The sequence below is a fragment of the Suricata suricatta genome, chromosome 15, assembly GCF_006229205.1.
Source record: "Suricata suricatta isolate VVHF042 chromosome 15, meerkat_22Aug2017_6uvM2_HiC, whole genome shotgun sequence".
Classification (NCBI taxonomy): Eukaryota; Metazoa; Chordata; class Mammalia; order Carnivora; family Herpestidae; genus Suricata; species Suricata suricatta.
In genome coordinates, this window is record NC_043714.1 from 19,453,969 (window position 1) to 19,469,731 (window position 15,763).

At 39.6% G+C, this 15,763-nt stretch overlaps 1 protein-coding gene and 2 pseudogenes across 3 annotated transcripts in view; 2 read left to right on the forward strand and 1 right to left on the reverse strand.

Moving 5' to 3' along the window:
- The first annotated feature begins 6,952 nt into the window (after positions 1-6,952).
- On the forward strand, positions 6,953-7,665 carry LOC115279518 (annotated as a pseudogene).
- Positions 7,666-9,334: 1,669 nt separating this feature from the next.
- Positions 9,335-15,763, reverse strand: part of TRAM1 (translocation associated membrane protein 1) — a 30,785-nt gene continuing 24,356 nt past the window's right edge. For 2 of the 3 annotated variants that reach the window (XM_029924039.1, XM_029924038.1), the window contains exon 11: positions 9,335-10,908. In XM_029924039.1, the coding sequence (XP_029779899.1) occupies positions 10,835-10,908 (74 nt within the window). In that variant the 3' untranslated portion in view covers positions 9,335-10,834. Of the gene's footprint in view, positions 10,909-14,171; positions 14,216-15,763 lie in introns of all 3 variants that reach the window. The other variant, XM_029924041.1, reaches the window with a different exon arrangement.
- On the forward strand, positions 12,194-12,706 carry LOC115279424 (annotated as a pseudogene).

A 15,763-nucleotide genomic window follows, 5' to 3' on the forward strand; every position in this document is an offset into this window, starting at 1 on the left:
CAACACCCCCCCACCCCGCCCTCACAGGCACTTTTCCAATTGGAATTTCCTGCAGGCTGGGGCAGGGTGGTGGTCTGCGCTGCAACATTGTGCTCTCAACACCCCCCCCCCCCCCCCGCACTGGGAGAGGTCCAGCACCTGCTGTCTGCGGGGAACCTGAGCTCACACAAGCATCCCACCAGCTCCTTTTAGGCCGCAGTCAAGTGAAAATGAGGCAGAGGGAACCTAGTAACATCCTGTCTGCTCTGCTCTTAGAGCACCCAGACTTCCAAGGTAATAGATTCAACCAACTCTTTCCAGGCTTTATTTTTTTCTTCTTTGCACCTTTGGACACCGCTGGCTACTTCCTCCCTGAAGCCCTTTCGCTTGGTTTCCATGGCCACTAGCATCTTTTCCCCTCTTTCCATTCCCTCTCAGGCTCCCTCAGGGATTTGTCTTTCAGTGATTGTTCCTTAGACATCCACGTCCCCAAGTTGTGGGCTTGGTCTCTTTCAAGCCATAGTTCGTTGATTCCTTTTTCCACTGATTTATTGATTCATTCATTCATTCATTCATTCATCGTCTTACACTGTACATGAAGCCTGTAGTAAATTCTCATGATTCAAAACTCAACCTCAAGGCCATTTTCTTAGGAAAGCCTTTCAGCAGCCAGATAGTCTGGCTCAAATTCAGCCTTACACCGGAGGTACCTAGTACTTATCCCTGCTCTAGAACTTTCCCCATTGTTGATATTGTCAGGGATGTCTGCCTCTTACACTGGACTGTGAGCCCTTGAAGGCAGGGACTGTGTTCTAGGAATTTTTGTATCCTCATAATATCCAGGAAGAGCATATTAGTGTTTGTTGAATAAAATAAATAAGTGATTTTACTTTACATGATTAATATTCTATAATTAGAGATAACCTTATCTTTGCAACACTTCTTGGAAGGAAGAACACTGAAGATCAAATAAAATGGTCCTCTTCCCAGGACAGTCTTGGCAGGAGGAGAAGTGTGTGCGGAACATAACAACCTGTGTTCAAAGCCCGGCTTTGTCACTTACTAAGTCACTCACTCCATCTTTCTGAGATTCAGTTTCTGTAAAATGAGGCTAAGAATGATCCCTACCTATTCATAGGATCAAAATGAGGGGGCTGGGGAGGGTATTTAAAAAGAATAATTGGGGGGGTGGCGCACCTGAACGGCTCAGTCGGTTAAACTTTTGACTCTTGATTTAGGCTTAGGTCATGATCTTGTGGTTATGAGTTCAAGCCTCACATCTGGTTTCCTGACAGTGCGGTGCCTGCTTGGGATTCTGTTGTTCCCTCTCTCTCTGCCCCTCCTTCTCGCTTGCTCTGTCTCTCTCTCTCTCTCTCTCAAAATCAACAAATAAAAACTTTCAAAAAAATTTAAAAAATAATAATTTGGACATGGTCAACCTTCAGTAAATGCTACCAATTTTTACGGAATCTCATACAATCAGAGGAATCACAAAGCTGTTTTCTTAATCCTTATTTTGTGTACACTAAGAAAAATGCTGCCAATTGTGACATGCCATCGATTGAAAAACCCACTCTTATTCCCAAGGTGCTAAAGTATGGGGGTGGGGAGTACATTTTAGAATCAAGAAAGTACAATGTTATTATGCCCTGTGGAAGAAAAGATTGTGGAGGATAAAGAATGACTGTGGGAGGGTATTTGGGGAGGGAGGTGGAGAGGTTGACCTTTGCTATATGAGAATATAAAAACGCAAATATCTGCCCCATCTCTTCCATTTCAGATGCAAGATGCTACACACCGGAACCCTGCTGCCCTTGGGGAGAGATGAAGACACGATGTAATTAATATAAGCTATCCTGTCAAGAAGGGACATTTGAAGAGCTAAAGGAGAGTCAGAGCAGAGTAGGAACCCGCTAAAACTAAGCTTCTTTGGAACAAGAATCACTTTGTGCAAAAAATATCCTACATAACTGATCGCTTCGGGTTTTTAGGCAATTGGTAACGTCAAGAAGAAACAAATTTCTAATGCTTTTAAATCCAAATTCAGATCAATGAGTGAAGTTCTGGGTCTATATTCAATTCGGTCCCCACCCCATCCCCACTCCTGCACCATTGGCCATTCTATTGCAACAAATTGCAGTAAGGCAAAGGTCTTCTGTTTGGAATTTTGAACCTCAGTGTGTGAAACCTAAGAGTACTATTTTAGATGCAAGTGCAGACCCTGGAAAACAGCTGAAATAATCAATGCAAAAAAAAAAAATCACAGGCTGAAAGTCTCTGTTTTAGTAGAGAATTTGCGACATTAGGTTTTTTTTTTTTAAAAAAAAGGGAGAACAAATGTCAAGGGTGGCTGGGTTAATGAGTACAGAGAGTACAGCTGCTCTTACCTCTGGAGACCAGAGCGCTGACGTGGATGGAGCGTGAGCGGAAAATTAGGGTGGTGATTGCAGCCGCCCCTAACGGGCGCTTACTCCGCGTCAGTATATAATGGGGTGTGATTGGCACCGCCTGCTGAACAAGCGATGCTGGACTGTAATTAGAATGTTGTCTCTCATCAAAATACAGTAAAACAAGGAGAGCAGTGATTACTCAAACCTGAAGCTACAGTCCACGAGACGGCTTTGCTTTTTAAATTCTCTATTGTTCCAGTGTTCATTAAAAGAACCAAAAAAAAAAAAAAACCCCACAGGCCATACGAAATTAAGATGCTATCTAATAGAATACATGAGAGGAGACTGAGCTTTCTGTACAATTGCCAGTGTTTAGAGATGTGCTCTATAAATTTCAATGAGAATCACTGTAGAGTATTTCTCATCTGAAAGAGATTCCTTTTTGCTACATGGCCTTCTGTCCGTCTTTGTCTTACTCCGCTGTACCATTGTGTCTGCACGGAGGCAGAATTGACCTATAATACGATAATATCAACAGAGAAACGACTTCAAGGTGTGAACCTTGGCTTTGTATTCACCGAGTGCAGTTATGTACGTTCTTTTTGAAGATAAAGTGGAACCGAGCCTGGCTTATTTTCTTTTGAATTTTCCAAAGCCTGCTGTGTGTACCGGGACTTAGGTATACTGCGGTCTTCTAACATTCCTGGTAGTCTTCCAGGCCTTAATCCTACGGAATGGAATTCACCTTTTTTTCTTTTTTTTTTTCCCAAAAAGTTTTTAGTGTTTATTTAATTTTGAGAGGGGTTGGGGGGAGGGGCAGAGAGAGAGGGAGACGTAGAATCTAAAGCAGGCTCTAGGCTCTAAGCTGTCAGCACAGAGCCTGACGCAGGACTCAAACTCACAAACTGTGAGACTATGACCTGAGCTGAAGTCGGACACTTAACCAACTAAGCCACTCAGAGGCCCCTGGACTGCATTATTTAAAAACCACACCTAGGGGTACCTGGGTGGCTAGTTGGTTGAGCATCTGACTCCTGATTTGGTCTCAGGTCCTGATCTCACAATTGTGACAGCGCAGAGTGTGGTTGGAATTCTCTCTCCCTTTCCCTTTGCCCTCCCCTGCTCACACGCGTGTGCACATACACTCTCAAAACAAATTAAAAAACCACATTTTGTCTTCTTCATACACTTGTATATGGTATGGACATTTTCCTCTTCTGACCTAAGTTACAGGTAATCTGTATCTTATTATTTTATTTGTTTGCTGTGAATGAAATCAGCAAAAAAAGAGAAAGGACCACCCTTGTTAGGAGGTCACTACTAACCTAGATTAGTCTTGTAAAACAGCATTTAAATTTTTTTTAATGTTTTATTTATTTTTGATACAGAGAGAGATAGAGCATGAGAGGGGGAGGGGCAGAGAGAGAAGGAGACACAGAACCGGAAGCAGGCTCCACGCTCTGAGCTAGCTGTCAGCACAGAGCCTGACGTGGGGCTTGAACCCATGAACATGAGATCTGACCTAGGCCGAAGCCAGAGGCTTAACCGACTGAGCCACCCAGGCGCCCCAAACAGCATTTAAAATATTAGTCTCTAATCGTTCCCATAAAAAACTTTATTATAGTTTCTCATATTCGATGAAGGCAAAAAGGACTAGCCCAGAAGTTAGTCAGCAAGCACACCCTAGAGTAAGGACCTTAGTCTTCAGATTTTAGTCCATTTCATGCAATATCCACACTTAGTGTATATCCTCTGCACACTCTTACAGCTGGGCCTTCTGTTCGCTTGTGGAATTGTAATTTATAGGACATTTTTTTTAGATTAGTTCAAGTAGATTGATAAAAATTGCTTGTAATACATTCTTTTCTTATACCAGGAAAATATTCTCATTTACCTGATGGAGTTAGTTTCTTCCCACTAGAAGGTAAGGCAACTCAAAGCAACTAAAAATTCTCTAGAAGAGAGAAAATTCACCATCTAAATGAAACTATGATTTCATAAACTCTAGGTATCTGGTTTAAAAACTCACTCTTGGGGCGCCTGGGTGGCTCAGTCGGTGAAGCGTCCAAATTCAGCTCAGCTCATGCTCTCAACGGTTGGCGGGTTCGAGCCCTGGGTGGAGCCCTGTGCAGACAGCTCAGGGCCTGGAGCTGCTTGGGATTCTGTGTCTCCCCGTCTCCCTCTCTGCCCCTCCCCCGCTCACACACTGTCTCTCTCCCTCTCAAAAATAAACAAACATTTAAAAAAAAATCATTCTTGGGGCACCTGGGTGGTTTAGTTGGTTGAGCTTCCGGTTCTTGGTTTCAACTCTGGTCATGATCCCAGGGTCGTGGGATAAGCCCTGCATCCAGCTTCACCCTGAGCACGGAATCGGCTTAAGATTCAGTCTCTCTCTGCCTCTCTCCCACACTTGTGCTCTCTCTTTCAAATAAAAAATAAATATAATAAAAAATTAATCATTCTTTAGAAATTATATATGTTATTTGCTGCTTTTATAACAATGGTATTACAGGATGTCTGGGTGGCTCAGTTGGTTACGTGTCTGACTGTTGATTCCCGCTCACGTGGCGATCTCAGGGGCATGGGGTCGAGGCTCTCCTAGGGCCCCTCGCTGAGTGGCAGAGACTGCTTAAGATCTTCTCTCTTTCTCTCTCTCTGTCCCCCCCCCCACCCCGCTCATGTGCACACACTTTCTTTCTCTCTCTCAAACAAACCATAAACATATATTTATGGTACCACATAAGTGTAAATGATTCAGTACAGATTTGGATGTTTATGAGCTTTTGTGCTGGATAAGCATGCTTGCGGTCTTGTGATGATTAAAGAGCTAAAAGGTTGGCTTGAGCATCTCAAGCAACGTCATTGGCCCCCACCTGCTCAAGGGTATACGCATTAGAGAAAGGAGTGCTCAATAACTGTATAATGCGTCATATATGGAGAAGTAGTAACAACTGAAATCACTTAATACTATTAGTCATTCCTTTACTGTGTTTATCACAACCTTATGAGCTGATACTTAATGTCGAGTGACAATTAGGCATGGAGGAATGCACGGTTTGTGCGCACTATCTCAGTCTGCAGAACTACCTTGTGGGGGAAGAGCCGTTACGTATCTCAGGAAACTGAGGCACAGAGCTATCGGTGGAGAAGTCAAGATTTGGATTCTGGTCTGCTAGTCTTACTGTTATGTGCCTGTTAATGTTAACAGATGTCAACAAGGTTATTTATCACTTGAATTGGTTGGTGTGTGAATCTTCAGATGAGAGTATGTTTTTTTGTTTGGCTCACTTACCCTCCAAGTTACTAATAGTTATGCATGAGACTATTTAAGACCTAAACCACTTAAATGCTTTTTTTCTGATTTGCTGGCTTTCAGGAAACCCAAATGTTTGATTTCAGCCTTAAGCAAACACAGCATATTCACTAAAAATAGTTAGAATAGACAAATTGGCTTAGCCTTTTCCCGAATGGTGTTGAATAAAGCTGGTTAATTTTGTAAAGCAAATCATGCTTAAACCCAGGACTGTTTGTTTTTGCAAATAATGCCTCATTTCATCCTCATGGATTGGGCTTCCAATGCACCTAGAGACTCAGTCCAGCCTGATTCATTGCCTTCTCGTGCCCTAGGTTACTAACCTTTCATTCTCGGAACAAGTATGTGCTAATGTCTGCTTTGAAATTCCCAAACCTGTCTTGTGTTGAAGTTTTATAGTTGATGACTAATTGACTCACCTGTCACATCAAGGGAGCTCTTTGGGGAGAACCATCTGTTTAAGCATTTCCCTAGAATTTCTCCCAGAGTTACTTTTGAAGCCATTCCTTTTTTATTTATTTTTATTTTAAAAAATGCTTTATTTATTTCTGAGAGAGGACAAGCAGGGGAGGGGCAGATAGGGACAGAGGATCTGAAGTGGGCTCTGTGCTCACAGCAGCGAGCCCAATGTGTGGCTTGAACTCACGAACTGCACCATCATGACCTGAGCCAAAATCCCAGGCTCAACCCACTGAGCCACCCAGGTGCCTCTTGAAGCCACTCCTTTAAAATGCAAACCAGGGGCGCCTGAGTGGCTCAGTCCTTAAGCCTCTGACTTGGGCTCAGGTCATGATCTCACAGTCTGGGGTTCATGCCCCAGGCCAAGTCTGGAGCCTGCTTTGGATTCTGTCTCCCCTGCTCACACTTTGTCTCTCTCTCTCAAGAGTAAACACTAAAACCATTTTTTAGTGTTAAAAACCAGTGGGCACTCCCTGCAGGCTGCAGCCTGACATGCTGTGCGGCCCCCCAGTCTCCTGTGGCCGCCTCCAGTGGGCATGGCACAGGGCCTCACCTCACTATGGGAACAACACCACACGGCACACTCACCTTCCAGCTCGGTACCAAAGCTGATGGTGAGACTGATCTAATCCACTTTCCAGGAGCAAGTGATGACAGAGTCAGTGCACAGCTGGAAGACTGCAGTTATTTAGTGACCTTCAGAGTTATGATGGTTCCTAGCAAGGCTAAGAAGGTGAGTCTTTTGAAAAAATAGAAGAATGAAAGAAGTGAGTGAGCCTGTGCTGGGTGGATGAAGTGATAACAACCCATAGTTTGAGGAGGGGCCATGGACAGATAGTGGCCCACTGCTGATGGCTGCCTGGCTGAGTATGACACAGAGGAGGTGGTGTGTAATGAAGATTCACCTTGTCAGAACCTTACAATTCTACACTTGAAGCAGTTTGGAAATATTCTCATCCTTAGTGGGGATGTTAACCCGGGGGAGAGTGATTTGGGTATACCCAAGCCATCGTGGGCAGTGGAAAAGACTACATTGGTACTGTCACTAGAGGGTGGAGATGGGGGCATATTATGTGAAATAGTCAAACTGAAACCAAAGATGGTCACTATGATAGAGATTGACCAACTGGTGATTGATGGATATAAGAAATACATGTGAAAAACATGGGGCATCGCCTTAGATAATCTTCAAGGAGACTGCTTTCAGGTTCTAATAGAAGACTACCCCAGTTCTGAAGAGATACACCAGAGTTTGGTTACGTGATTCATGATTTGACAGCTGTTCCAATCTCCAGAAGGTTCCCCATAGGAGTTTCTCAGACTAATTCTTGACTCTCAATGGAAGTACTGAAACAGGATGGTAAATATTTTATACATGGCAACTGTCAGTTTGACAGAAGCACTGTCACTCCATGATCAGCTCAGGAACCTGTATTGTCCTATGGAATTCTGAGGGATCATTGGTGTTTCTTCACACTTGGAATTGTGGGTATTTACACTGTCAGGAAGAAAGCTGAGCCTTGAAGACCAGTATCCCCTAATCCTGCATGCTGCAAACGGCCTTCCTGACCTTCATATGCTGTATATGACATTGAAATGAGTCAGGTAATAGTCAATTCCTTCAAGTTCTTTAAAAAATTTTTTTTTAATTAAAAAAAAGTAAATGGAAAAAGTATATTTGGATGGGTTAGAGTGTTCCTTCTTTTTGTAAAATCAGCTTAAGGATGAATAGCACAGTGATGACTGCTAAATGTGCTTAACTCCTAAAATGTGACTTTTGTTACTTTTTCTGTATGTTGGCTTTGTTTTGATCATCAAGACTTTGAATTTAGTTGTTTGGAGGGATGAACATCACTGTTTTGTTCTGGAAGGAAGTTCTTGATGGTGTTTCTTTCCCCCCAAATTGACTTAGATATTAAAATTTGGTGGTTGTAAGAAAGAGTTAAGAAAAAATGAATGGCAATGCTTCAAAGAAAATGATATATTAGGAAAAAACAGGAAACAGGTGGTCAATGTAACCATCATATCTTGAAAACAACTCTTACTGTTTTAGGCAAACAGGCAGAAGTAGTTTTCAGGGAAAACATTTGGGAACCCCTTGCAGACACAGGGTGTTGTTGGATATTGCTAACAAAATGTGCAACCAAAAATTTATTTCTTCATCTATACAAGCTTTGTTCCAGGACTAGTTCTGGTTTTGACGGTGCAGAATTACTGAATTTTAGGAGAATGCAGTTAATACTTTTGCTCCAGAATAGTCCACCTGGACCACCCACAACCATATTCTAAAATGCAAGCAAAAAGGCATTTTACGGAAGCAAAGACTCCCAAAATGGCAAAGCCAACTAGTTCAAGATTACTTAATGGAGCTGGCCAGCTGGCAGTCCTACACCCTTCCCATCAGGCTCAGAGCTGACCTGAGGCCAGGTGACAGTGCCATGCTCTGCGGGATCTGGAGTCCCATAAAGAAAGGCTTTCCTGAGAGCATCTGGGATGAGGGAGTCTAGAGCTTGTATAATCCACAAATACACTGGGGTATTTGTGTATGTCTGTGAAGTTGTAGCTACATACAAAGGACTTTTTTCTTTTCTTTTCCTAAACCTACGGTGTATGGTATAGAACACAGTTAAATAACTCCATAGAAAGAAGGTTCCACATTTCAAAGAGCTGGGAAATACTGCATATTGTATCCCCACTGCAAACATTCTTGGTGCATCAGGGTTGAACAGTTCTGTAGTAAAGAAACACCTTTTAACTCTAGTCTCTGAATTTATTGACCATTTTCCCCCCTCAGTAGCTCTGAAAAATTATATGAAACTACTCATCTTTTTTTTTGCGGAACACTTTTTTGGGAAAGACTATGCTGAATGTCTATCAAGAGTATACTTTTTTCAAAAAAATTTTAACGTTTATTCATTTTTGAGAGATAGAGAGAGAGCACAAGTAGGGGAGGGGCAGAGAGAGAGAGGGAGACACAGAATCCGAAGCAGGCTCCAGGCTCTAAGCTGTCAGCACAGAGCCTGACGTGGGACTTAAACTCAGGGACTGCGAGATGGTGACCTGAGCTGAAGTCGGATGCCTAGCCGACTGAGCCACCAGGCACCCCAGGGGTACCTTTAAACAAGGTACATTTAAATGAGATTATGTACTAAAAGCATAAGACTTGCTAACAATAAAGAAAACGTCCAGAATACAGCTTGTGAAAGTAAAAATTTTATTTGGATTGATTTCTCAATGTATAGGTCAATATAATGCCAGTTTTTAATGGCAAAAATTTGGTTCCACTGAAACTCCATGATGCTACAGAGAGCTACTACTTTTTCCAGGAAGTAAGTAAACAGCTGGAAATAGAAAGCACAACTTTCTAGCAGCATGGCAACTTATTAAACTGCAGACTGAACAAGCCTGCAACTTTTATACTAAAAATGGCACAAACATGGGCTGGTGACAAAAGTGAGAAATGGAGAACAAGATGTGAACACCAAAAGGAGCAGTATAGGTACTGTGAAGACAACAAAACACCAAATATAGCTGTAAGAATTTTTAAGGATAATTATAGAAAAGGGAACCAAATGTTTTACTCAAATGCTTTTAGAGGCTTTCTGTAGAGATACAAATATATATATATATATATATTTATCCAAAAATAGGTTTTATACAGATAAATGCTTCTCAATTAGAGATGGGACCAAGCTATAGTTACAACATAAAGCACTGTCCTTTGTAAGACCATTTATCCAACTCAATTTTCGATTTCTTTAAGATTAGTGCAGAAAATGTTTTCCAAATATAATTACCCAACATTCTTTTTATAGATATAAATCAAGTAGGCATTATTTTTAAAACGGGTTTGTATGTTAAACAGTATTTTTCTAAGATGCTGTGCATACCAAACAAGCCCCATTAAGAATCATTATTAATAAACGTATCAAAAAGGGCTATAGTCAGCTTGCTTCTTTATAGTGAATATTTGATTTTCTGATTTCCAGTTTATAAGTGTTGAAAATACACAAGAAAAATTTTCCTTCACATGTACTTTTAAGTTCATACATTTTGATTCAACATATATGGTAATAAATCTCCACACATCATAACCAACGGTATGTTTTCTTTTTAAATGGGATGTGACATTAACAACCATTACCTATATAATAAAGCACACAGTTATTTTAGTGAATTTACAAATCTTTTTTCCGAGGTGTAAAGACTACAAAAATTCCTAAAAATTAGAGAACACTTGAAAACATATTAAAGTTTGACTTCCAACTTCATAGTATTTCCATTTTACCCTGAAAGAGAACTTAAAAAATATGACCTTGCTCGAAGAGGTCATCTCGCTAATATAAAAAATTGGTGAGAGCAAGAAATTTTATCACTGATATGTAGAATTTTTGTAAATAGTTATCTCTCCAAATCATTAGAAAAACATTCAAAGATAAAAAACAAAATAAAATATGGTGGTGGTCCCTAAACTACTTTGAAGGCAGGTAGCTTAGTCTAAGCTAAATATTTTTTTCACTCATAGTAATCATCCTTCCCTCAAATGCCCTTTAAAAAAATGCACGAAACAGTACAATAGCAAGAATCAAAGAGCACAAACTGTATTTTCAAGGACAGAAAAAATCTCTAGTGCTGAAAGATATAGTAAAAAGCAGATTTCTTTGGGGACATTAATCAATTAGATTATAATTCATTATGAAGATTTCTCTTTTCTATTACGGGGAGAGTCTGCACCATTTGAAGTTACTGTTCCATTTACACCATTTTCTGAAAAGAGAAAAGAATCAGGGTTACTCTTTTCTAAAGAAATGGAAAGAATATCATCTTTATTCATCAAAATACCTTCAGAGAAGGAAATTTAAAACCCAGTATATATGTATATGCCCTCACCTAAAAACTTACTTAGTGGTAATTACTTTTTAATAGTATTTAAACAATTATAAAACCTGGTAACATGTAACACAATGGACCAAAAGTAGCAAATTTTTAAAAAAGTAACTAAAATGTGTCAATTAAATCTCAATAAAAATAAATTAGAAAAAAGCAATTACTATATATAAATTTATAATTTATAAAAAATAAAGCAGAAAAAAGTGATAGAAGACAGAAAATTCTAAAATTAATTACAAGAATTTAAAAATAGTAGTCGTCCTAAGAGCAGTACTTTTGAGGTTGCCTGGGTGGCTCAGTCGGTTGAGTGTCTGACTTGGGCTCAGGACATGATCTTCGCAGTTGGTGGGTTCAAGCCACATGTCAGGCTCTGTGCTGACAGCTCAGAGCCTGGAGCCTGCTTCAGATCCTGTGTCTCCCTCTCTTTCTGACTTTCCCTGCTCACACTCTGTCTCTCTTTCTCTCTCACAAAAATAAACATTAAATAAAATTTAAAAATTAAAAAAAAAAGAGCAGTACTTTTGACAGCAATAAAGAACCTCTTCTTTATTTTATGGATATGTATGTAATTAATGTCAGATTAACCCACCCTCCAAAAATATCTCTAAAAGTTGGAAAACAAAAATGGCTATTTGAAGGCAGTGAAAAAAAAACATACGAACAAGGCAGCTCTGTGTATTTCTCCCAATTACCGAACATGCATGCACAAAGCAAGACTCAGAAAAATCAAGCAGAGAGCATTTCCTTTGCATGTACAAGAGAGCTGGTTAGTCTCATAAAAACAGGAAGAAAAAATTTTTGAATTCAGAGGCTGTCAGAGAAGACAGATTGCACAAATGGTTGTTGATGTCCTAGGAATGGGGGCAAACTGGAAATAGATCAACTGTGATAGGGTAGAATGATCTACTCATATTCAGCCGAGAGCTTCTAGAGATGCATCTAGAGCCTACACACATTTTTATATAAAATGTCCAGTCTTCAATTAAAATTACCAGCCATGCCAGAAAGCAAGACCAAATGACCAAAAACTAAGAAAAAAAATGTGTCAGAAATAGCTCTTGGCTTTTTCTGGCCAGCACCAGGTGATGGGCATCTCTCAGGACAACTGGCACAAGCCCTGCATGACCAGAGCCAAGGCAGGCCTCCCGCAAGAAGCCCAAGTATGAGCAGAAATGCTCTGCTCCCCACAGTCCCAATCTGGGGAGGCAACAAGAAGTACTGTGCCTTGAGGCTGGATGTGGGCAACTTCTCCCGGGACCCTGAGTGTTGTATGCACTGAGCACGAGTTACTGACACTGTCCACAACGCATCCAACAACGAGCTAGTCCACACCAAGATCCTGGTGAGGGACTGTACTGTGTTTAATGACAGCACACCACACTGACAATGGTAGGAGTCCCACTAGAGGCTGCAAGATGGGGGCCAACGTGATTCCTAAGGAGAAGAGATTTTAAACAAAAAAGAATCAAAAGAAATTTCAGAAGAAATATAATGAAAGGAAAAAAGATGTCAAAAACAGCGGTCTCTAGGAGGAACACTTGCATCAGGACAAGCTTCTTATGTGCAATGCTTGAAGACCAGGCCAGTATGGCTGGGCAGACTGCAAAGTGCAGAGTGCAGGTAGCTGGAGTTCCATTTGAGGAAAATCAGGACCCAGAAACAAACAAACACATAGATCAATCAATCAAGCAATCAATCCTCCCTCTTATGTTCAAATCACGTAATAAAGGTGTTACTGTTAACAAGAAAAGAAAAAGATGCTCAGGTAATCCACATATGGAGTTATAAGACATTGGCGGAAAATGATTGATAAAAGTAAGTGAAAATATGGAGCATTTCACCAGAGAACTAAAATCTTTAATCCTAGAACTGGAAAATATAGTAACTGAAAACACAGATTCAATAAATGAATTTAACAGCAGACTAGGCACAACAGAAGAGATCAGTGAACCAGAAAAAATACTCAGACTGAAACTCAGAGAAAAGGGATGAAAAATGCAAAAAGTGTGAAAAAATATGAGATAGGATAAGAAGGTCTAACATACATTTCCAGAAGGACAAGAGAAGGAGAATGGGACAGAAGAATATTTGAAAAAATTATGGTCAAGAATTTTCCTAAAATGTAAAAGCTAAGCCAAGACACAAGAAGCTCTACATGACAGAATGCGGGGTAAATATAAACAGAATCATACCCAGGCACATCACAGTGTAACTGCCAAAAAACAAAGACAATAATTATCAGACTGATGAAAACAAATCCAATTATATGCCGTTTACAAGAGACACAATTTATATTAATAACAAAGAAAGGTTTAAAGTAGAAAAATATGGATAAAAATACACCACAACATTTTACCAAAATAAAGTTGGTGTAGCAGGGCACCTGGGTGACAGTCAATTAAGCATCAACTCTTGATTTCGGCCTAGGTCATGATCTCATGGTTCATGAGTTTGAGCCCTGTGTCCTTCCCACACTGTCAGTGAGGATTCTCTATCTCTCATTCTCTCTGCCTCTTCTATACTCTCTTTCTCTCAAAATAAACTTAAAAAAAAAAGTTGTTGTAGCGATAGTAAATTCAGACATTTATTAGAGATGAAGGTGGACATTCAGTAAGAGAAAAGGACATATGCAACAGAATTTATAACAACCCTAAATTTTGATGTACCTACAATACATCTTCAAAATATTTAAAAGAAAAACTTATAAGCTACAAGGAGAAGCGGTCAATGTCTCCTGCAATAAATGACTGAACTAAGAGAACTCCTTCCACCAAATCAGTAAAGATATAGAAGACTGAACAATACTGCTAACAAATCTGACCTGATACCCAATGTAATACCCAACAAGTATGGAAAATACATTCTTTTAAAGTATAAATGGAATGTTTACCAAAACTGAACACAGGTTGAGCCACAATGAAAGTCTCAACACTCAAAAGAAGCAAAATCATTCAGAATATGTTCTTGAACAGTAATAGAATTAAGCTAGAAATGGGTAACAGTAACAACAAAAAAAACCCCTAGAAACTGCTCAAGTAGTTGTAAATTAAACAATGCACTAATAAGTAATGTATGGATCAAAGAAGAAATCAGATTGGAATTATAATATCCTGAACAGAATGATAATGAAAAAGACATACCAAAATTTGTGAAATGCAGCGAAAGCAGTGCTGAAAGGGAAAGTCTGCCCTTAATTGCAAGTAATTCACAAGATGGGTGGAAAATCAATGATGTGAAGATCCATCTCAAGAAGGTAAACCACAAATAACAAATCAGCAAATCAAGCCCCAAAAAGGGAAATAAGAACAGAAATTAATGATATGACTAAGAAAATCGACACCCCCCCCCCACAAATGTTGGTTCTTGGCTAATGGAAAAAAAAGAGATAAAGGCATAAATTACTAACATCAATAAAATACCACTGTTGTACACAAATTAATAAAGGAATATTATGAACAATTTTACCAATATAACTACAGATTAGATGAAATGGACATTTCCTTGAAAACACAACAAACACAACTTACCAAAAGAGACACAATAAGGAATAGAATATCTGAATAATCCTATTATCTATTAAAGAATCTAAATATCCTGCCCTAGAGAAGATTCTAAGTTAGAAGGCTTCACTGGTGGATTCTTCCAAACATTTATGTAAGAAATGATGCTTGAAATCACACAAAGGATAAAACCATTAATACTTAAAAAATTTTTTTTCTTAGGTTTATTTTATTTTGAGAGAGACAGAGACAGTATGCGTGGAGGAGACAGAAAGAAAGGGAGACCGAGAATCCCAAGCTGGCTCTGCGCCGTCAGCATGCAGCCTGATGTGGGGCTCAAACCCACAAGACTGCGAGATGATGACCTGAGCAGAGACCAAGAGCTGGACGCTTAACCGACAGCCACCCAGGTGCTCCTCAATGCTTTTATAAAGCCGTCATAACCCCCATACTAAGATCGACGAGAACATTACAAAAACGAAGAGAAAAGGTTAATTAGAGGCCAATCCTTCATGTGACTACAGATATCAAAATTCTAACAGAATACTGAAAACACCAATCTACTAAAGTGATGTATTATCATCACCAACCTGAGTTCATGCCAGAAATGTAAGATTGGTTTTACATCTGAAAACAAATACTTTACAAAGAAATACCCATCAACATCCTTTATGCACATAGATATAAAATGCTCACGAAAATCAAACAACATCTAAAGAGGAATATATACCATAACCAGATGAGATTTATCTCAGGAATGCATTGTTGGCTTAACCTTCAGAAATCAATTAATTGTAATACATGATATCAATAAAATGGAAGGACAAAAACCATCTGATGATCTCAGGAGTAGACACAGAAAAAGCAAGTGATAAACATTCTTTCATAATAAAAATTCTAACAAACTAAAATTAGAAGAGAACTTCCTCATGTTGCTACAGGCGTTTAGGAAAATTCATAGGTAACAACATCATACTTAACGGGAAAAGACTGGGTGCCTTCCTGATAAAATCAGGAACAAGATGAGGATGTCTGCTCTCACCACTTCTATTCAACATTATTCTGGAGGTTCTAGGCAGGGCAATACAGCAGGAAAATGAAATAAAAATCATCCAGATCTGACAAGAAGAAGTGATACTATTTTTGTAGAAATTGACAAGCTGATCCTAAAATTCATATGAACTGGCTGGCTCAGTTGGTAAAAAATGTGACTCTTGATCTAGGGTCATGAG